At 45.8% G+C, this 22,777-nt stretch overlaps 2 protein-coding genes across 30 annotated transcripts in view; both read left to right on the forward strand.

The window, feature by feature from the left end:
- Window positions 1–8,076, forward strand: part of UNC13B (unc-13 homolog B) — a 186,961-nt gene extending 178,885 nt beyond the window's left edge. For 7 of the 14 annotated variants that reach the window (XM_046677335.1, XM_046677343.1, XM_046677420.1 and 4 more), the window contains 14 exons: window positions 177–273; window positions 505–648; window positions 967–1,044; window positions 1,552–1,629; window positions 1,871–1,959; window positions 2,195–2,347; window positions 2,474–2,597; window positions 2,705–2,761; window positions 2,935–3,015; window positions 3,976–4,123; window positions 5,861–5,917; window positions 6,711–6,803; window positions 6,983–7,142; window positions 7,300–8,076. In XM_046677335.1, coding sequence (XP_046533291.1) covers window positions 177–273; window positions 505–648; window positions 967–1,044; window positions 1,552–1,629; window positions 1,871–1,959; window positions 2,195–2,347; window positions 2,474–2,597; window positions 2,705–2,761; window positions 2,935–3,015; window positions 3,976–4,123; window positions 5,861–5,917; window positions 6,711–6,803; window positions 6,983–7,142; window positions 7,300–7,585 — 1,645 coding nt within the window. In that variant the 3' untranslated portion in view covers window positions 7,586–8,076. Of the gene's footprint in view, window positions 1–176; window positions 274–504; window positions 649–966; window positions 1,045–1,551; window positions 1,630–1,870; window positions 1,960–2,194; window positions 2,348–2,473; window positions 2,598–2,704; window positions 2,762–2,934; window positions 3,016–3,975; window positions 4,124–5,860; window positions 5,918–6,710; window positions 6,804–6,982; window positions 7,143–7,299 lie in introns of those variants that run through there. The other 7 variants (XM_046677372.1, XM_046677379.1, XM_046677390.1 and 4 more) reach the window with 4 other exon arrangements.
- Window positions 8,077–8,996: 920 nt separating this feature from the next.
- Window positions 8,997–22,777, forward strand: part of LOC124247772 (phospholipid-transporting ATPase FetA-like) — a 130,092-nt gene continuing 116,311 nt past the window's right edge. For 5 of the 16 annotated variants that reach the window (XM_046677432.1, XM_046677533.1, XM_046677542.1 and 2 more), the window contains exons 1-2: window positions 10,542–10,594; window positions 17,899–17,942. In XM_046677432.1, the coding sequence (XP_046533388.1) occupies window positions 17,915–17,942 (28 nt within the window). In that variant the 5' untranslated portion in view covers window positions 10,542–10,594; window positions 17,899–17,914. The other 11 variants (XM_046677472.1, XM_046677552.1, XM_046677448.1 and 8 more) reach the window with 7 other exon arrangements.

A 22,777-nucleotide genomic window follows, 5' to 3' on the forward strand; every position in this document is an offset into this window, starting at 1 on the left:
CTCAATTCAGTTCAGCAAGCCAGTCTTGAGACTGCCTGTTCTGGACACTGCTTTAGAAAGACAAAAGTGTCAAACCATGTCCTACCTTCCAGAAGACCCCAGTCTGGGGGAGCTGTCAGGCACGTGGCATATGTCAACCACTAGCTCCAACCACCGGTTCTCCTGCCTGGCTGCAGGTGGTTTGAGCAGTTTGTCCTACAATGGCTGGATGAGAATGAGGATGTGTCCCTGGAATTCCTGCGTGGGGCCCTGGAACGGGATAAGAAGGATGGGGTAAGTCGAGGGCATGGGCTGCATGGGGGTCAGGCCAGGTCTCCCAGCAGTTAGCTGTTAGCAAAAGTTTCTAGGCTTTAGCCAGGATGGCTGTTCCTGCCCTGTGAAGTCCATAAGGAGGACTGTTGAGGGCCACTGAGCCACCCCTGCTGGGCAGAGTCCTTTTGAACCCCACAAACTTGGACAGAGGTAGCAGGTGAAGATGATGACCCTGTGTGTGGCCTTCCTTAGTTCCAGCAGACATCAGAGCACGCACTCTTCTCCTGCTCTGTGGTGGACGTCTTCACACAGCTCAACCAGAGCTTTGAGATCATCCGGAAGCTGGAATGCCCAGACCCCAACATCCTTGCCCACTACATGAGGAGATTTGCTAAGGTGAACATGACCCTCCTTACCCCTCCCCTTTACCATCACCACTCTCACAGCCTACTCACAGGCCCAATTTCAACCCCTCTCTGCGGTGGCCTTTGGGTGAAGCCTGGCGTTACCCAACTCTCCTTTGCATGTGTCTAGGGCGGATGGGTGGGTTTGTCTCAGTGCTTTTCTGGGGTTGAAAGGAAGCTTTATCTCTTACCATGAAATTCTCCTTTACTTCTCTATTGTTGTTCTGGGATGAGAGGTGTGACCTCAGGCAAGATCCTTGTGGGGAGAGTGAAGGGTTCCCTCTCCTTTCCTTTTCTCCTCTTTTCTCAGACCATCGGGAAGGTGCTGATGCAGTATGCAGATATCTTATCAAAGGACTTCCCAACTTACTGCACAAAGGAGAAAATGGTGAGGGTCAAGCCCTGGGACCCTTAGAGAAGGGAGTGGAGGACATTTGACTCCTTGCTTTTGAAATTATCCTCTGAGCCGAGGCTGGGGGTGATGTCCTGACTTCTGCTTCCCAGCAAGGCTTTGCTTGAGATTATGCCACAAAATAAGAAGTTGACTAGGAGTTCCCTCTGAGCCTCCATTTGGTACTTTATCCTTTATTAAGCTAGACCTTTGCTTACTCTTTGTTTTTTTTTTTAATAAAAAAATTAAGACATTCAAAGAGTTATGAAGAATAATACCACAAACATGTGGGGCCCACCACGCAGCTTAAAAACAGTAACATTTGCTTCCAGTCCATTCGTGGAGAATTGTCTGAATTGGTTCCAGATTTCAGTACTTAGGGAGAGACGCATGTAATATGTGTTGTAAATTCCTTGTGGCTTTTGGAGTAGAGGGAGAGACCCTAGGCTGATGGGTTCTGTGCTGAAAGGAGCCAAGACTCAGCAGCTCCGTCTGTCTCTAAAGCCCTGCATCCTGATGAACAACATGCAGCAACTGAGGGTCCAACTGGAGAAAATGTTTGAGGCCATGGGAGGCAAAGAGGTAGGTGTTAGGGTTTGGTGTTTCTGCACTTCCCCTTTGCTCTGAGCTCCTTGGCCACAGAACTCCACCCTCTCCTGACTAGGTGTAGGCCAGGAGTTTAGCTTGGGGTCTGGGCTGGCTTGAGCTGAGAGATTTGAATAGGCATTGGGGTGAAGGCCCTAGAAGGGAGGAATTGGGAGCACAGGAGGGGAGAAAAGAGAAAGAGAACCAGCTTAGCCAAGCCCACCTCCTGTGGATACAGTTGGACCCTGAAGCTGCAGACAGTCTGAAGGAGCTGCAGGTGAAACTGAATACAGTTCTGGATGAGCTCAGCATGATGTTTGGAAACAGGTCAGTGGCCCCAAAACCCACCACCCTCAGAGCCAGGTGTGGTCCCTGGCCAATCCCAAAGCCCCTGCCCCACACCCATCCATCCAGCTGCAGGTGTGTGATCTTCCCTTCCCTGCTGGCTGTGCCCGCTGGAGCAGCACCATGCCTGTGCTGGAGTGGGACCAAATAGCTAGTGCTGCTCCAGGGACCATGTTTGTTTGAGGAGAGGAGGGCTGCACTGTGGGCACATGTGTAGTTTCCAGGTGCGGATTGATGAGTGTATCGGACAAATGGCCGACATCCTGGGCCAAGTGCGGGGCCCAGGGAATGCATCCCCCAACACCAGGGCCTCAGCGGCTCAGGACGCGGATAGTGTGCTGCGGCCTCTCATGGACTTCCTGGATGGCAAGTGAGTAGAGCACTCAGGAATGTCCTGTGGGGACAAGCAAGGCAGAGGCAATTAGATGGAGGAGCCTCTCAGGGAGGAGGGCTCCCAAACACTCACCCCAGCCTTACCTGTTGCCTGGGTCTGCAGCCTTACACTCTTTGCCACTGTGTGTGAGAAGACGGTTCTGAAGCGTGTACTGAAGGAGCTCTGGCGGGTGGTAATGAACACAATGGAAAGGATGATTGTTCTGCCCCCACTCAGTGACCACACGGTAAGGACACTTCCCTTCCACTTCCTCCTGTTGTCTCCCTTACCTCGCTCCATGCTTCCTGATAAGTTTGGAGTCCTCTGCTTTTGACTGATTCCCTCTCTGCCCAGGGCACCCAGTTGATCTTCACTGCTGCCAAGGAGCTGAGCCATCTTTCCAAACTCAAGGTACTCTGGATGTGTGGGGCCCTTCTAAGGCTTGGGAGGAAGGAAATTTGAGCTTTGGAGACTGAAGAGGAGAGGAAGGAGAGGAACATGTAGCGGTGGGCTGGCAGGTAAGGGCAAGATTTTCATGACAGCCCCTAGCTGACCTGATGCTGTTGCTTTCTCTTGGGTTCCAGGACCACATGGTGCGAGAGGAAACACGGAATCTCACTCCAAAGCAGTGTGCCGTCCTTGACTTTGCCCTGGACACCATCAAGGTGGAGACCTCCCCCTCCTCCAGACATCTGACTGTCACACCCTCTTGGCCTTGGCATTCCACTCTGCCAGACTAGGTGTCCCTTGGCCTCTTGCCACCCACCTCCAGAGGAGAGTGATTTTTAATGTTCGTTTCTTTCTTTGCTATGTGCATATTCTTCCTTGGGAACAACCAAAATGGCACCTCCTATGTGATCTCAGGTGACTCACCATGGACCTAGAACACTTACTCCTGGGTTCTGAGGACAGTTCAGTTCACTTCGTTCCTCATTGCCATTCTTGAATATTTTCCACTGGGAATTAGTCTTACAGATCCTAATACCCCACATCTGGCTGATATTTCTCTCTTCCACTTATGTATAAAGTCTTTTGGGTTTTCAAAAGACTTTTTTTTGTCTGTGCGTATTTATTCATTCAGCCAGGCAACATGCACCAGACACTATGCACCAGACGCCAGACACCAGACACTATGAAGGATATAGAGACAATCAGATATGATCCCTAGCCTCAAGATGTTTATAATCTGGTAAGGTGGTGATAAGGCAGGTACATATGAACTGTGATTCAGCGCACTTGGGAGAGGTATGTCGTAGGTATAAATTTCTCCAAAGGTTCAAAGGGGTGAAAGAGCACTTCTGGCTACTCTCTGCCTGAAATGTGTCTATCGCATATTTTTGCCTGTCTAGATAGATTGATCCATTCTTCAGACATCACATCCAAGAACATGGCCATCCCCTACCACTCCTGCCAGATACCCAAATAATGCTCTTCACCTGAGAGGCTGTGACTCTGGCTGTGTGGTATTCCTGATCTTGTTGTTTGTTGACTAGCTTATTGTCCTTACCATCCTCTTCTGACATCTTTATTGGGCCTTTGCGCAGATGTGGTTTCTCTGAGGACAGTGTTGGGGAGCTGCCTCTGTAAGAGGATGAGGCAATAGCAAGTACTTTTTGGTCTTTCAGCAATACTTTCATGCAGGAGGCAATGGGCTGAAGAAAACCTTCCTGGAGAAGAGCCCAGATCTGCAGTCCCTTCGCTATGCCCTGTCTCTGTATACACAGACCACAGACACACTTATCAAGACCTTTGTGCGCTCACAGACTGCCCAGGGTAAGGCCTACGGGCTGTGGGCCCCCGCCTCCCCTCCAAGATACATCTCTGCCCCCAGGGAGTCAGTATCCTCTAGTCCTTATGGAGGATCCAAGTACTTCTTCAGAGAATCCTTCAAAATCAGACCCCAGGATTTGGGGACCCCCTTGAGGGAACACAATACTTATCCCCACCCCATACCCATACCAGACAGGAGAATCATAGGCACCTGGGAAATGTGCTTGGGATTTCTGTTCCCAGACATCACCAGCCAGTGCGTGTTTATTGTGCTCAAGTTGTGTGCCTTGTTTGATAGGAAAAATCTCTGAGGAACTCTTAAGAATGAGTGGTTGAGACACTCGTGAAGGCTCAGGTTTTGGGTTCATTGGTTGGATGTTGTCCTGGGGAAAGAAAGCAAAAGACTTTCTGTAGATTCTCTAGCATGGGGGTGGAGAAGACTGAGACAGGCAAATCATGAGTATTTAAAGGGAGGGTGCAGATCATGGGGCTCTGCATAGCTAAGGCTCCAACCTCATGGGTGATGCTAACGCACAGGAGACCTGGGCAGTTGGTTTTCTCCCAGCAACTTGCAGTCCTCAGAACCCCTCCCTGCCTCAGGCAGGCCTAGCCACAACAAAACACAGCTACACAGACATGGCTCAGACTGAAATTCTGACTCTCACCCTGGAGCAGAGCCTGCCTAGGCAGACCTTCAGGCGTATTTGTTTTTGCTTGTTCCAGGGAAACCTGGGCGTGCTGCCTGGGAAGCTAACCTGGTGGAGGAGGGAGGGGAAGTCTTAGGCCTTGTTGAGCTGTGGATCTGGAGCACAGAGCTGACCTGGAGGGGAGGAAGGATCTAAGCAGTGAGACTGGAGTTGATGGAAGCTGAAAAGATGCAAGGGACCTACAGTACTGCTCCATTTTCCACACCTGTTCTTATTTCAAGTCCCGGGTGGGAGAAGAGAGAGCAAAACAAGTTAGGAGCCTTGGGCCGGCCCTGTGGCTGAATGGTTAAGTTCGCGCTCCGCTTCGGCAGCCCAGGGTTTTGCCAGTTCAGATCCTGGGCACGGACATGGCATCGCTCATCAGGCCATATTGACGCGGCGTCCCACATGCCACCACCAGAAGGAACCACAACTAAAAATATACAACTACGTGCTGGGGGGATTTGGGGAGAAAAAGCAGGAAAAAAAAATACAAGAAGAAAGAAGTTAGGAGCTTTGCTCAGGGGAGCAGGGAGAGCTTTTACAGAGCTGAGTATGTGCAAAGACCTGTAACATAAGGGAGGATCCGAGTTAATCCAGAAAGTCTGCTTAGAAGCACTGAGCTTTAAACTAGACATAAAGATGAGGAGAGGCTGGAACAGGCACAAAGGAGGTAAGAACAGAGTGAGGACTGCAAGGAGGATTCCAGTGTATGTGTATGTTTTCTACCCATTGCTTTATTATTTAAGGCCTAGGAAATTAGAGCCTGCAGCCTTTCTCTTTCCTGCCCCACTGGTCTCAGATACCCTCTCTCTGTTATTTTCTACTGCTTCTCCCCATGATTTGGTTGATCTTTGACCCATGAAGTCTAATTTGGATCATTCAGGCACAGAGCCCAGCTCTTTGACTTCTCTCTCCACCCCACCCCATCTCTCTGCTCCCTCAGAATATGTGTAGAGCTGCTCCAAATGGTTAACTCCTTAGACTTCTAACTGATTCTTCTTTCTCTGTCCTGTTGCTGCTACTACCTCTTGACTTGCCTGTCCTCACTCAGTGCATGATGGGAAAGGTATTAGATTTACTGCTAATGAGGACATTCGGCCGGAAAAGGGTACGTTATACACTGTGCAGATGTGAATCTAACATGGGCTAACACTATCCCCATGAATTAGGATGAGCTGCTCATGTGGTGGGTGGAGGAACCAGGTGTCAAAGTTCAGAATCTCTATCCCAAGTCTCAGAAATGGGCAATGTATTCATTCAGTCTAAGACAGGGTTAACAATAGTTCTGTCCTCAGAATTCCCCCACCCCTCCACCTTAGGACAAAGAAGTTTTATCTGGGGTGCAGGGCACTGGTATTTTCCCAAAATAGAGTGAGGCCTCTGCTGAGAGGAGCCTGCAGATGAGCCAGAGATTAGGATTGGGGAGCTGTTTGTGGCATGGTCCAGGTTGGAGTAGGACACTCTTTCTGAGCAGGGCAGCCTGTGAGCAGTGTCCTTCAGGAATCTGGGGATAGGTGGGAGGGTGCTGCTTTTGGGGAGAAAGGACCCACATTGTTCCATTGAGGCACCATGGGGTGGATATAGTTCCCAAAGATACAGGGTGGCAGCACTGTCCTTCCCCAACATCTTTCAATAAAACAACCTGAGAAATTTGTAGTTTTTGGAAGAAGTTTCGCCTAAGATGTTGTCAGCTTAACTTGTATTTTAATACACAGCCTCATCCTTTATCCTCTTTCTTTCTATTCTCCCATTGCTTACTTCCCCGTGGCTACTCTAGGTGATTGCTTCTTGCTTTAGGGTATAGGGTGGTAGCCTCTTAACTCTTCAATTTTACCTAGAATAATTAAGCCTGAAGTCTTAGAGTTCTCCAATGGGAGATCATCTGTCCATCTGTCCTTCAGGGTCTGGTGTGGATGATCCTGTAGGAGAAGTCTCTATTCAGGTGGACTTGTTTACACATCCTGGAACTGGGGAGCACAAGGTCACAGTGAAAGGTAAGTGGCATGGACTTACAAGTCTCAGACCTTTTCTTGCCCAGTGGCCTCATCAGTTGAAGGCAGGGGCTGCTTATCCCAGCCCTCCAGCTTAGCCCTCCTTCAAGGGGAATGGCACCTGGGGCTCAAGAACTGGGAATGCTTGGTAGGATCCCTCACAGGTTTCCTTGTTTGGGCAGTGGTGGCTGCCAATGACCTCAAGTGGCAGACAGCGGGTATGTTCCGACCCTTTGTGGAAGTGACCATGGTTGGCCCACACCAAAGTGATAAGAAGAGGAAGTTCACAACCAAGTCGAAAAGCAACAACTGGGCCCCAAAGTACAATGAGACATTTCACTTGTAAGTTACAGGGTGGGGGACCTGTAGGATTCTGGGAGGGTGTGATCTGGGAGGTAAGACTTGGGAGAGGAGGGATGGGCTGTATGGTGGCTGGGGTGAATTCAGTTGAAGACTCTCAGTTCTGGCCTCCTACCTTCCACCCACCCTGTGCTTGCAGCCTCCTGGGAAATGAAGAGGGGCCAGAAGCATATGAGTTGCAAATATGTGTGAAGGATTACTGCTTTGCCCGAGAGGATCACATTCTGGGGCTGGCAGTGATGCCTCTGAGGGATGTGGCAGCCAAGGGCAGCTGCGCCTGCTGGTGCCCCTTGGGCCGGAAGATCCACATGGATGAGACAGGCCTGACCATTCTCCGGATTTTGTCTCAGAGGAGCAATGACGAAGTGGCCCGAGAGTTTGTGAAGCTCAAATCAGAGTCTCGTTCCATGGAGGAGGGAAGCTGAGCACCAGGCTTCTCTGCCAACTAGATGGCACCAGTTTCATAAGTCCGAGCCAATGGGAGTTACTATCTAGGCAGCTTAGGTCCTCATAATCAAGAGACTAACTCCTTTAGTAAAGGAAACTTAAAGAAAAATTTTGGGTGGTAACAGTATAGCTTTTCACAGAAAAGGTCATGTATCCCTGACCAGTAGGTCTGTGGTGCTAGGAGTTGGGCTGTGGGGGTTACCACATGGGGAGGTTTTCCATAAAGAGGGGGACAGACATTTCTGAGAGTGTTAGCCATTCTTGGGAGACACCCCTCCAACTCCAACTCCATCTCTGCCCCTCTCCATACCACACCTTATCCAGTTAGACCCATAAGTACCAATCATTAGAAGAACAAGTTTAGAGGGCCTGGTGCTTGTGCCTGGTTGGTAAGTAGTCAGTTGAGCCTACAGGTATGGCTTGAACCCTGTGGTCTGGATTGGAGTATAGCCAGGGCAGAAGCATACAGAATAGAATTCAGACTGTCCCTTGAGCAGAATCCGCTGGTTTTATATGGCTTCAAAGAGGATAAGGCTTTGAAACTGAACAGATACCTTCCAGAAATGAGCTGTGCTAATCGTTCCCCCAGATTATATCTGTCATGAATGGAGCGAGGTTCACATGGTGCTTCAGAGTCCTGAGCATATTTGGAATCTTTGGAACCCAAGCACCAGGGGCCACCTGCCCAGGAGCCCCCTACCTCACTCCTGTAGAAGGGGGATGATGCTTCAGGACGTGAGAGGCTGTTCTTATGTACATGCAACTGAGGACTAGTTGAGGGATCTAGCAGAGAAGGCTGTATTTTCTTCTTGGGTAGGCCCTGAACAAAGCCAAAAATTGTGAAAATCAGTCTAGGAAGAGTCATCCTCACCTATGGCGGCTGCATTCTGGCTGTCCTCCCCCTTGCAGAAAGAATCTAGCCTTTGGCCTCATTCCCTTTCATCTAGGTCAGGTGCTGTTCCTCTCATAAATGTTCAACCCTACAGAAGGAGCTTCGACAATGATCCCTCTGTACAGGCCGGATGGAGGGGGCCTCAACACTCCTTGGGAGGTCAGAGACAAACTCTTTCAGGGGGTCATATGGACTTCCTAGGCCCTTGCTCAGAGATGTGACGTGGCCCTTTGATATCCTCAGCAGCCTCCTGGACTTCCTAGGACTCTGCATTGTCCACAGCTATACTGGCCATTACATGAAACGAAACTAAGCATCTTTGCTGTTGTTAATTATTGTATGTGCCATTGTTACAAGAGATTATTAGCTAGTCTGTAATAAATTATCTTATAGCAGCCTTTGGGGTCTGGTAATTCTGCTAAAGTGTGGAAAGCTGTAGAAATGACTATCCTGCATAATGGTAGATGACCGCTGGCCCTTTGCTGCTCTTCCCACCACCCCTCCATGTAGTGGAGCATAAAGCAGCTTGGTTAAACACCAAACAGTAAAGTAGCCAATGTGCTAGCATCTTGGCCTGGACCTGAGACTAATTAACAGAGTTAGGGGACCCAGGGCATCAGCTTCCTGCAAAAGGTCCAGAACAGTAGGAGATGACATGTGCCAGTGAAAACTACTCCGTGCTGTGTCTTTCCTTTTCTGGAATTGCAAGGCTTTTCTTCTAAGACAGACACAGCCTCGGCTGTGAGGACAAGGCAGGGGCCTCCTGGGGAGAGTTGTGCTTCCAGACGTGGGTGGAGGGCTGAGGCTCCCATGGACAGGACAGAGGACTAGGCCTCGGAGTAACATTGTCCTTTCATTCGGGAAAATTCAAAGAAGAAGAGAGCTGGAGTAGAAAGTCTACTCCCAAAGGGCAGGAAACAAGGTAAAAATGAGGCTTCCTGGCATGGGAATCAGAAAAGCTGAAGCAAGAAATTGCTCACCTACTCATAGCCTGCATGATCCACTTATGTGTCAGGGACTGAGTGGGGGCAAAGGGCAGGGAGCTAGCTCTGCCCTCCAAGTTCCTGTTTTCGGTTTGCTTGCTAAATCTTAACAATTCAGTTGCCCAGACTTTCTCCTCCTCCCCTCTCCTTTCCCAAACCAGGTGCCCTCTATCATTTCTGCCTCAACCTACCTCTTGAATGCATTGTCTCACCTCAGTTCCCAAAAGCACAAGTGGAGTAGTGGCTTGTAGTTCTTGTCTGGATTACTGTGATAATCACCTGCCTCTGTCCTGCCCTTGCCCTCTTCACACACTCTGGTAAGTCCCTCTCCTGTTTAAAGCTGTTCATTAGTTAGCTATCAGAGCCTTCAGGCTGAAACTTGAAGGCCCTTCAAGACAAGCACAGGCACCCCACCATCCTGCAGCTGTTCTAAAGCACTTCCCCCTGATGTACTGTGCACTTCTACCCCTCTGTGCCTTTGCACATTATTTTTTTTTAAGATTTTATTTTTCCTTTTTCTCCCAAAGCCCCCCTGTACATAGTTGTGTATTTTTAGTTGTGGGTCCTTTTAGTTGTGGCATGTAGGATGCCTCCTCAGCATGGCTTGATGAGTGGTGCCATGTCCGCGCCCAGGATTCGAACTGGCGAACCCTGGGCTGCTGAAGCAGAGTGCGCGAACTTAACCACTCTGCCACGGGCCGGCCTCAGCCTTTGCACATTCTGTTCCCCCTTGCTGGACTATCCAGCAGCCTTCTAGGCTCTGACATCTCTTTGGCAGCCTTAGGACCCATCCAACATTGTACCCCTCCCCACAGCACTCTATGTGCTTATAATTTACTCCTGTCTCCGCTCTCATCAGCCTGTGATCTACCCAGAGGCAGGGTCTGATTAGCTCGTCTTCGCCTCGCAGCAGCCAGCACAGAGAGAGTGCTCAGGTACTTCAGAGCCACGCCGCTGCGGCAGGACCCCTTCGGGATGCCAGTGGGGGGCGGGGTCCTGAGGGAGGGGGCGGGGGCGAGGGCGGGGCTCTGGTCAGAGCCTGGGGCTCCGGCGCCTGCGCAGAAAGGTGCGTTAAGATGGAGGTCGCTGGAGTCGATGGCTGCGCGGCGATGGTGAGCAGGAGGCGCGCGAAGGTGGCGCCGAGGAGAGGGTATCGCCTTCTCCTTCCCGACATTGGGGAGATGCTGGGCCCCCGTACTACCTGACTTTCACCCGCCGTGTACTTCCCAGCAGCTCTTCACCCTCGTACTTGGTTGTAAAGTGTCCTCCCTATGCTCCCCGAGGTTACTTCCCCTCCTGGTACTCCAGTCTACGGGTTTCCCGGACAGCTTGCAAAGGGGGTCTTTGTTCCTCAAATACCTTGCGAAGTCACCCATTTATCCAGCTCCCTTCTAAAGCAGATACCCCTAATCCCGCAGGTGAGGCACATTCCTCTGAACTAAGGGAGTTTTGTCCACTTTCCCAGCGCCAACCAGGTTCTCTGAGAAGAAGCCATAAAGCTTATATTTGACTTGAAAGTGAAACATTTGCTTTTATTCCTCTCTCATAGGGGTGGAGACCTACTCCGTAAGGAAGAGTCAAACTCTACCTGACTACTCATGATTTGCAGCAGGCCTGCAGATTTGAATTAGTAGCTAACTTTTAAAATCCAGATTTCACGTTTTAAAAGTGCAGATTTCCCCGCTTTTTTGAAAGATTGGAAAATCTGTTAATCTTTGGTTCACATTCCTACAAAGTGACAGGTGGTTGGAGCTGAGAGGTAACTGGTAACTTAGTTTGCTGTAGTTCATTACAGATTCCATTTGTTGACAAAAAATAATCCGTAACCAATCTATAAATGAAAATTTGAGTGAGTTTATTCTGAGCTAAAATGTGAGGACCATGGCCTGGGGCCTTTCTTCCCAAAGGAAGAAAGGGCAGCAAAGAATTGTGGTGGACAGAGTGGTTATATATCCCCAAACAGGATGTTTCACATAGGATTGAAATGTCCTTTTTACAATACTCGTGAGACTGCTTTGTCGGCACAGGGATTGATGGAAACAGCGGGTAGGTCTGCCATCTCAGTGGACACTGCAGGGTGGCAGGTCTGCTGTCTCGAGCTGGGTGGTCACAGGTGAGCTGGGTGGTCAATGGTGAGCACAGCAATCAGTTCCTAGCCTAAGGAAAGATGCTTATCCCTAGGGAAATGCCAGTGTGGGGGGAAGTTGCACCTTTGTCTTAAGGGCGTTTGTTCTTGCCACAGGAAATGTTTAAAGCAGATATACAATCCGTGCTGGATGGCCATGTCAGGCCCTTTTGGAAAAACAAAGTCAGGCCTAATTAGGTTTACACCAAATGCCTTCCTCATATACTCCAGTATATCCTATTGTTTGCCATTTCTATTTGTCACATTATTCCTTACCTTCTTATACTGGGTTTTACGTTATTTCCCTGACGCCTGGTAGGCATTTGAGTTTGTGATCCTTGATGCAGGATTTGGGGTAATTTTATGCGTCAATACTTTGAGCTTTTTTTTTTTCCTGCTTTTTCTCCCCAAATCCCCCCAGTACATAGTGGTATACTTTAGTTGTGGTATATGGGACGCCACCTCAACATGGCCTGATGAGCAGTGCCATGTCTGCGCCCAGGATCCAAAATGGTGAAACCCTGAGCTGCCCACGTGGAGTGCGCGAACTTAACCGCTCGGCCACCGGCCAGCCCCAATACTTTGAGCTCTTAATGGAAACAAATTGAAAGAGGTTGGACGTATGTTTAGGTTGGTTTTGGTTTCTGTAATGCTCTGATTGATCAGGATCAGAGATCATCCTAGTAGCTAAAACCTTAACAAAAGTGCATTTTATAAGAGAATTCAATGGAAGTATCTGTAGGTAGCTCCCTGGTGCATTTGATCTTAAAGAAATCCAGTGTGCTATCTCCTCTCTGGTGGGGTCAAGGCATCGTTTCTCTTTGAATACCTGGTTATAAAAGGGCCTGGCTCTGGTTTGTACAGAAAATGTCTCAAAAGTGCTGTCTCCTTCACTCCAGAACACACAGATGGTAACTCCTCTCTTGGAGGGAAATAACAGGCCTCATAATATCAAGAGTAGGGGTATTCTGCAAGCTGTATCTAGTCAGAAGTGAAACAGGAGTACCTTTAATAGTGGATTTTTAAAGAAACAAAATCCCTTCTTTCAGCATAAATGTGTGACCTACCTATTCATTGTGAATATTTGGACTAGCTCCCTGAATGAACTTCCCATATGTGGAAGCATAATGGCAAAGCTGAAGAAGCAACATGGAATAGTGGAGATGGCATTGAACTGGGAATCAGAAGACATGAATACTGGTCTCGGCTCTGCTACATACTTGTCAGGAGACCTTGACTTATTACCTGCTCAGAGGCTCAGTTTCTTGCAACTATTAAATAAACTAATAATTCTTGCTGTGTTTACCCTAGAGGGATCTAATGGGGTCATTTAAATGTGAAAACACTTTGGAAGCTATACATTTTTTCTCAGTATATAAGGGATTATTATAATTATAAATGATCCTCTGAGTTCTGATTAACTTCCAAGGAATTTGTCTTGGTGCGTTCCAGGTTCAAAATCAACAAATGTTTGCTGAGCGCATACTGTGTGCCAGGTGCTCCTGTAGGCATGGGGCATATCACTGAACAAAACACAAATCTCTGCATAAATTTAGGGGTGAGTTCTCAGCATATTGAGTACCTACTAAGTACCCAGTGCGGTATTACAGTGTGGTGAAGTAGTTGGAAGCATCTAGGTTATGGAGTTAAGTCTGCCACTATAAAGCTGTGAGAGACCCTTTCCCTGTGTGAGCCTGAACCTCCCCATCTGTAAAATAAGGAGGTTAGACAAGGTAACTTTGAAGGTTCCTTCCAGCTAAAATATGTTGTTTAGAGATTCTAATTGCTAAAGTTCCCTACCCCTAATGAGCTTATTGCCCTTTTGGGATGGTCACACTAACAAAGCTGAACAGTCATAGAACTATGAGGATGACACAGTGCTAATGTCAGACTAGATTCAGCACAACAGTGGTAACAGCAGTGTTCTGTAGGTAATGGAGTATTTGTAGAGACTTCTTGGAAGACCAGGTAGACCTGGGAGGATGGGAAGCTTTGGATTAGAGGAAAGGAAGAGACTCTGTAAATATTGGAAATGAATGAATGGAAGTGCAAAGGGAAAGAAGAACATGCCATTTTTTCCCTAGCGTATCAATCAGGAGTCCTTGCAAAGAAACAATTGTGCATTCAAAAGGGTTTAACTGAACAGAGTTTAACCAGAGAGCTATTTAAAGAGGTATGGTCAGTGTTGAGGAACTAGAGAGGAATGGTGAAACACAACAGTGGCTGTCCGTAGCTCTCCCAGGCCTGAAGGGAAAGAGAAAGGGGAAGGAGTATTGTTACTAGAGCCTAGCTAGAGTTTCAATTTGGAAAAGGGACTTCTTGACAAGAGCTATGTCCATAAGTGCTAAGCAGCCACTGTAAGAACTTGGCAAGGCAGTGAGGACACAAAGAAATAAAGGCCCTAAGCTTTCTCTCTCTTCCTGCCCTCCAGTCTCCAGCTAGTACTTTGCATTGGTAAAACCCAAACAGAAGCCCAGGGGCAAGATGGTCTGAGTGATGTAGTTCATAGAGATCAGCTTCCCAGAACAGGGCAGAAGGAGTTGGGGAGGAGGAGACACAGCAAGCACATTAACTAGCATACAGGGTATCTAGGAAAGGAAAAGTCACCACTATGGACTCTTTCCAAGGAAGTTTTCCCTCTGTTCAAATTCAAAATCTACTCTAAGGCTTTGTCTCCTTAGCTCTGAAGTGGCGATAGTAATGCCTTTTTTGCCAGAGTGATTGTGAGGATTTTGAGATAGGGCACATGAAGGTGCCTAGCACAAGGCCTGATCCACGCTGGAGGCCCAACATGTTTTAGCTCCTTCTCTCCTGCGTGTGCCTAAATGGCTCCTTGGCTCAAGTACCTTTTCCAGTCAAGGTCTCAGAGGGTGGCTGGAACTGAGTGAATGAAGGTTACAATAGTCAGTGATGAAGTCAGAACACAGAGCCTTGTAGCCCATTGTAATGACTTTGGCTTTTAACTGGAGAAAGGTAGAAAGTCATTGGAAAGTCCTCCTGGATTGTTTGGCTTTTGACGTCGGGGTTCCTATCACTCACTGGGGCATCACTTGTTCGTTCATTTGAAAATATTTATTTAGAACATATCACAAACTGGGTACTGTTTTAGGCAGTGGTAGTGCATTGATATATAGCTCCTGCTCTCAAGGAGAATGTAGTCTTATGAAGGAGGCAGACAATTTCAATTTAAGGTGTGAATGTGAAGATACAAGTGAATGTAGAACATACTAAGGGAGCTCCTGGTAAGCACTCCTGACCCATTTTGGGGGCATCTGAAAAGGCTTCCTGAAGAAGACAGTGTAAACTGAATCTTACCAATAGAGCTTAGCCAGGTCTAAACAGAGGGAAATAGAGTTGTAGGCATTTGAAGTAGTATATGCACTTGGAATAGAAAAAAGTTGGTGGTCTGCTGAGACTTGCAGGTAATTTATATCGCGGGACAGTTGGCCTTGGCAGGAGGGTGATGAGAGAGATTAAGACTGGAGAAGTAAGTAGAGGCCAGGTCATGAAGGGGAATTTAGACTTTATCCCAAAGGCAATGGTAGATTTTCAAACAAAAAAAGTAGCAGAAAGATAGCATTTTAGAAAGATCATTCTGGCTAGGTAATAGTCATTTAAAGTGAGGTTGGGGAAGAACAAAACTGGAGACGAGACTAATGATGGTGGCCTGAACTTAGGAGACACTTTGGGCATAGAGAGAAGTAGGTGACTATTCCAAATTCAACTCTTTATTAACGAGGGAAAATGTACAGAACTTCTTGATTAGTTGTAAGTGGGAGAGTGAAAGAGAGCATGATCAAAGATGACTCAGGGGCCAGCCCTATGGCCGAGTGGTTAAGTTCGCACACTCTGATTGGGCGGACCCGGGGATTTGCTGTTTTGGATCCTGGATGTGGACATGGCACTGCTCATCAGGCCATGCTGAGACGGCGTCCCACATGCCACAACTGGAAGGACCCACAACTAAAAATACACAACTATGTACCCAGGGGACTTTGGGGAGAGAAAGGAAAAATGAAATCTTTAAAAAAAAAAAAAAAAAAAAGCTGACTCAGATTTCTGGCTTGGGTGACTAAGTAAGTGGTAGGCCTAGTAACTGATGTTCAAATATAAGAGAAAGCACAGATTTTGGGTGTGTGAGAGGTAGAGAATAGAGGTGACGATTTCGGTCTTGTAAAAGTAGATTTTTTAAATTGTGGTAAAATATACATGTAGAATTTATCATTTTACCTTTTTAAAGTGTACACTTGAGTGACATTGTGTTCACAGTGTTGTGCAACCATCACTACCATCTAGTTCCAGAACCTTTTCATTTCCCCAAAAGGAGACCCCATTCTCATTAAGTGGTCACTCTTCAGTACATGTAGATTTTGAGGCATTTGTGTGACATCCAAATATAGATGTTAAGTAGACATTTGAATATGTAGTATTGAAGCTCAGGATCAAAATTTAGGCTGAAGATACAAATTTTTGAATCATTAGCATACAGATAGGGAGTTCTTAACCTGTGGCCTATGGACGTGAGTGAGAATCTCTGAATGTCTTGAATTGGATGTAAAATGTATATGTTTAATTTTTCTGGTGAGGAAGATTGGTCCTGAGCTAACATCTGTGCCAGTCTTCCTGTACTTTGAATATGGGACGCTGCCACAGCATGGCTTGATGCGTGGTGCACAGGGCCGCACCCGGCATCTGAACTCACAAACCCCAGGCCGGTGAAGGGGAGTGCACAAATTTAACCGCTATGTCACCAGGCCAGCTCCTGTATATGTTTATTTTTTTGTGAAATCCATAGCAGTAATCAAATTCTAAAAGGAATTTCTTTACCTGAACAAAGTTGCTAACTGCTGATATATTTGGTAAATGAAGCCGTGGGGGTGTTTAAAATAAAACGCAGGGAAAGTGAGTGGTGAATAAAGAAGAATGAGACTGGAACCCTGGGTAACAACATTTAAGGTGTAGAGAGGTCTAAAGGGTGTTCTCTTGAATACAAGAAACACGGTTCCTGTCTGCTTCAACATAGGTGAAGGCTGTTAAAGGCAATGTTGTTTCCTACTTGTTAGATATACCTCCCTGGTTGCCTCTGCCAAACACATATTTTATACACCCATTCATTCGTGCTCTTAATTAGATTATCTTCTTAGGTTACCAGCCATAACGTCCTTCTGATTTAGTCTTACTTCTGGCCCTTAGGTTGGTGGGGAGAGTATCATTAATAAAGTCAATAGTAGAGAGTTAACTAAATTGTCATAATTTGCAACCAGTGTGTGTGTGTCTAGTATATTGTGAACTTTCTGATAAACCAGCAGTTCTCAAAGTACGACACCTGAACCAACAGCATCAGCATCGCCTCAGTTTGTAAGAAATGTAAATTTTAGGGCCCCACCACAGACCTGCTGAATGAGAAACTCTGGGGATGGGACCCAGCCTTCTAGGTGATTCTGATGCTTGCTAACATTTGAGAACAATTGTGCTAGACTATTCCTGGCCAAGTTTTTTCAGTCCATAAATAAAACATGGGTTCCTGGCTCTCTACTTATCTTTTATATAATAAAATCTAGATGGCAAAATTTTGAGATGTCTGATAAGTTCCTCATGAAAAAATTGTCTTGGGACAATCTTGTCTATCTGTGACCTTCACCACTCTGGATTATAGATACAAATGTTATTTCCTACATGTCATTTTCCCCTTTGGTTTTCACAAGGACTTTTCATGTCTTTGAAACAATTAGTCCGTGGGCCACGTTTTTGGGAAAAAATTACTCTAAGAGGTTCTGGGTCAAAAATGAGGAAATAAGGGATGCTGAAATGCTGGCACATAGTAGAATGGTAGATTTCCCCCCTGAGCTCAGTGCCAGATCTACCAAAGAGCATCTGGGCATTTAAGGCTTTAAATTATGCTCCTTCTGAACCATGATATTTGACCACAGTTCTCAGTTACTGCCCTTGAAACTCACTTCACAATCATGTCTTCATCTGTAGCCAAGTCTACAAGGGAGACGATATAGAATAGTGATCAAGAGCAGTCGGGCAATCGGGTTCAAATCTCTACCACTGTAACGCCACCACTTCCTGATTGTATGATCCTGAGCAAGTCACTTAACCTTCTTAAGCCTCAGGGTTTTCATCTGTAAAACCGAAGGCCCAGGTTTGAGTGAAAATTACACAAGAAAATCTTTGTAAAGCACATAGTAAAGTGTCTTAGCATCCAGTAAATTTTGATAAATGGTGGGTATTAGGATATCAGCACGGCCTGGACTAACTGACAAGGAGTTTTTGTTTTATTCTTAGGTGATGTTTCTCTGAGATGAAATACATAAAACCTTTTATTTCAGGTAAGTGCTCAGCTCATATCTGCTGAGATACCCAAAGTGCAATCGCTAATGGTATTTGCTTTGTAATACACTGTACCGTGTTCCACCCACAAAGCCAGCAACTTGACCACTGGTGCTCTCAGAGCATTCATTGAAGGATTAAACTGAAGCCCACCCAGAAGCTTCTTAGTGCAGGACTCAGACTTGACTTCCCTCTGACGTGCTTTGAGACTATTCTTGCTGCGATGGGAGGAAAAATATTATAAATTTGAAATTTAGGTTATTATAGGAAGTCTTTGGTTATAACTGTTAGTGATATTAATTCACATTTGAGAGTAATGTTTGAGTGTTCTCTTTAGAGGACAATGAGAGGAATGTTCTACTTAAAGACTTGAGGCAGACAGGTAAGTGATTTAATTTTGAAGGCATTTAAAACAGAAAGCCAAAGGTCTGTTATAACCACGGTGGAAGTGTCGTTAGCAAAAGCTGAAGGTGACAGTGTTTCTCATCTGTGAACTTTCAAGGAGAAATAGGAATAGTCTAACAGAGACTTCTGCTGGGCTAATTGATTTAATTGGGATTATTGGTATGGTAGTCAGATGAATCATGATTTGAACACTCCTCCTGACATCTCGCCCTCCTTTTTCCATGTGAGCTTAAGATAAGATGTTCAAAGGGTCTTGTTGAATTTGTTTCCCTTTCTGTAGAGATGTAACTTGATAATGCATTTCTCCAATCCCAGACCATATACTTTGCATCGTTAGTATCACAATTTGTCTCATTAAAATCAGTCAGTTTCTGCTGTGGCGATTTTTGGAGAAACCTTAGACTTTCTACCAAGATCTAGAGCTAAACTCTCCACATAATTCCAGCCAAATGACTGTTGACTGTTGTATGGGCAAGTTCTCTCTAACAAAGGGAAAACCTTCTATCATAGTTCTTTGTGGACCTGCTTTTAAAGAATTTGAAAAACAATAAAAGAGCTATGGGGGGCCGGGCCGGTGGCGCAGCAGTTAAGTGTGCACGTTCTGCTTCGCGGCCCCGGGTTCACCGGTTCAGATCCTGGGTGTGGACATGGCACCGCTTGGCAAGCCATGCTGTGGTAGGCATCCCACATATAAAGCAGAGGAAGATGGGCACAGATGTTAGCTGAGGGCCAGTCTTCCTCAGCAAAAAGAGGAGGATTGGAGGCAGATGTTAGCTCAGGGCTAATGTTCCTCAAAAAAAAAAAAAAAAAAAAAAGAGCTATGGGACTTTCCAGGAGTGTCTATGTTTGAGGAGAAGAGGAGGACGTTTTTGCTTTAGTGAAACAAAATCAGTTCCACTTTAAATTTGTTGTTATAATCTTAAAAGCTAAGCTTTGAAAGATGGATGTATTTTAGCTAAATAGAGGAATATGAGGGTTACAGGAGAGAATTATCCTGAGCTTGAGAAGGGAGAGTTGTTAAAAATTTCACATGATAAACGTAGTTTGAACCTTTTTTTTTTTTTTGAGGAAGGTTAGCCCTGAGCTAACGTCCGTGCCCATCTTCCTCTACTTTATATATGGGACACCCACCACAGCATGGCTTGCCAAGCAGTGCCATGTCCGCACCCAGGATCCAACCTGGTGAACCCTGGGCCGCCCAAGCGGAACGTGTGCGCCTAACCGCTGTGCCACAGGGCTGGCCTCAGTTTGAACCTTATTTTTAACTTAAGTATACTAAATGTATACGTAAAATGTTATATGTGTTTATACAAATAGTGCCATTAATGTCTACATTGGTGCCTATCCAGATCCCATGCTCGAGTTTATGAAGGAAGGGCCTTTAGTGCTGCATTTGATTTGATTCTAATTCCATAGAGAATTTCATCCTCCTTGGCCTTGTTCATAATCTGTTCTTCTCTCATGATGGCATCAGCATATTTCTGCCTTTACAAACATGTTATCTGCTTAAGATCTTGAGATATCCAGGCAGATCGGTGCCCATCTTTGTCTTGCTTTCTTTGTCATTGTGGAAGTTCGTGGTAGCTCCCTAAACAGATTTTTAGGGCTGAGGCTCTTTCCTTTAATGTCCTTCAACGAAGGCTGTTGACATAACGCCAAAGCATTGTTCAGTAAAAGCCGTTGTGGGTTTGGGGCAGAGCAGTGCAGTTGAGGCAAGGCTTTGATGATCTGTCTTAATCCAAGGAAGAACAAATTTTAGAGTATATAGAGAGAGATTCTTAACTCTTTTTTTATGTGTTTGTGAGGAATATTGGCCCTGAGCTAACATCTGTTGCCAATCTTCCTCTTTTTTGCTTAAGGAAGATTGTCACTGAGCTAACATCTGTGCCCGTCTTCCACTGTTTTATGTGGGATGCCGCCACAGCTTGCTTGATGAGCGGTGCTATGTCCGCACCTGGGATCTGAACCAGTGAACCTCGGCCTGCTGAAGCGGAGCACATGAACTTAATCACTGTGCCACTGGTCTGTCCCCTCTTAACTCTCTTTTTGATAACAGCATATCAAGAACCTTTTAAAAGCTTAGGACCTCTCTGCAGAAAAAAATGCACAGGTTTCTATAGATAATTTCAGAAGGTTCACAAAGTTTCTGGAGCTTATCTGTTGAACCTTGGCTTAGAAAACAGAAACAAGCAAACTGATCCCAAGAAGTGAATAAAATGTATGTCCTTCAAGCAATTCTCCACAAATATTGTTTCTCAAGCTTTTGCTCTATATTGAACAGCATTAAGTTCAGAGTTATACCTGGAGTGCAGGTAGTCTGTATTCTAGGATTGTGTGCTTTATTTCTCAGATCTTTCTTCAGAAGTAAGCATTGGCCCAAATGAGGGTCTTAGGAGCAGGGTTGGATGAAAAACGTGGGCTGACAAGAGAGTCCAAGAAAAGGGAACCTGTGATCTGGGTCAAGGTGAATACTGAGGAACTCAAAGAGTCCCAGGCCAGACAAAGGTCCGTCAGGAAGACTGGGTTCAAAGCACTAGACAGAGGACCAAATGGGGCCTCACAGAATCAGAAGACTAGCAAGAGGAAACAGACAAGATTATTTATGGAACAAGTTTTTAAAATTTGTTTTTATTTGTAAAGTACAACATTACCATCTTAAACTTTTAAGTGTACAGTTCAGTGACATTAAGTACATCCACATTCTTGGGCAACTATCACCACCCTCTGTATCCAGAACTCATTTCATCTTGTAAAACTGAAGCTCTGTTCCCATTCTCCCCACCTACAGCCCCTGGCAGCCACCATTCTTCTTTCTGTCTCTCTGAATTTGACTACTCTAAATGCCTCATATAAGTGCAGTCATATAGTATTTACCTTGCTGTGACTGGCGTATTTCACATAACATGATGTTAAGGTCCATCTATACTATAGCCTGTGTCATAATTTCCTTCCTTTTTAAGGCTGAATAATAGTTCATTGTATGTGCAGACCACATTTTGTTATCCATTCATCTGTCAATAGACACATGGGTTCCTTCTACTCCTTGGCTGCTGTGAATAGTGCTGCCATGAACATGGTGCACAAATATCTCTTCAAAGCTGTGCTTTCAGTTCTTTTGGGTCTGTGCCCAGAGTGGAATTGCTGGGTCACATGGTAATTCTATTTTTAATTTTCTGAGGAAACACTATACTGTTTTCCATAACAACTGTACCATTTTACATTCCCACCAAGCGTGCACATGGATTCTAATTTCTCCACGTCGTGGCCAACTCTTAATTTTCTTTTTTTTTTTTTTTTAATAGTAACTGTCCTAATGGGTGTGATAGAACAGGTTTTGGACACAAAACCCAGAAAACTACCCTGAGACTATGGTATGTTCTAAGAGTCTTTTAAGGCACCAGTGTAGGGGGAGGGAGCTGTTAAGGGCACAGGGCAGATTCAGATGCCAATAACCACCCAAGCTGGGGTTAAAATTGATAACCTCTTCATGAAAATTAAGAGACCTCCAGCTATATGATCAATACACAAAAATCAAGAATTTTCTTAATCAATAGCAATTAGCAATTAGAAAATATAATGGGGGCTGGCCCCGTGGCTGAGTGGTCAAGTTCGGGTGCTTTGCTTTGGGCGGCCCAGGGTTTCGCCAATTTGGATCCTGGGCTCAGACATGGCACCGCTCATTAAGCCGTGCTGAGGCGGTGTCCCACATGCCGCAACTAGAAGGACTCACAACTAAAAAAATATATATACAACTATGTACTGGGGGGCTTTGGGGAGAAAAAGGAAAAATAAAAAATCTTTAAAAAAAATAATGGGAGAAAGATTCCATTCACACTAGCAAAAAAATCTTAAAATATCTAAGAATAAAGATAAAAAATACAAAAAACCTATATGAAGAAACTATAAGACTTTATTGATGGACAAAATGATGGCCTGAATAAGTGGCGAAACATGGACATGTTCCTGGATGGAATACAGTGGCTCGCATTTTCACTCAATAAAAGCCAAGGTCCTTACAGGAATCTTTTAGACCCTGCATACTCTGCCATCTCCCTCCCTGCTCTCACTTCACTGCTCCAGCTACTCTGTCCTTCTTGCTTTCTTGAACAGAATTTGTTGTCATTATTCCTTTGAAACACTCTTCCTCCAGATAGCCCCTTGGTTAACTCTCTTCTCCATTTCAAGTTTTTGCTCCATCTCAACTTTTCCATAAGGCCCACCTTGATCACCCTACCACCTCCTCTCACTCTCATACTCCTGGTCACTCTTACTGGTTAGTCTTATCTTGCTATTTTTCCCGTTTTCCACAGCATCTATCACTTTCCAACATAATTTATAATTAACTTGTTTATTTTGTTGTTTGTTGGCTGCCTTTACTTGCAAGATGTTAGCTGCTCAAGTACAGGATTTTTTGGTCTGTTTTGTTCAC

Source organism: Equus quagga, chromosome 1, assembly GCF_021613505.1.
Source record: "Equus quagga isolate Etosha38 chromosome 1, UCLA_HA_Equagga_1.0, whole genome shotgun sequence".
In the NCBI taxonomy this organism is placed as follows: Eukaryota; Metazoa; Chordata; class Mammalia; order Perissodactyla; family Equidae; genus Equus; species Equus quagga.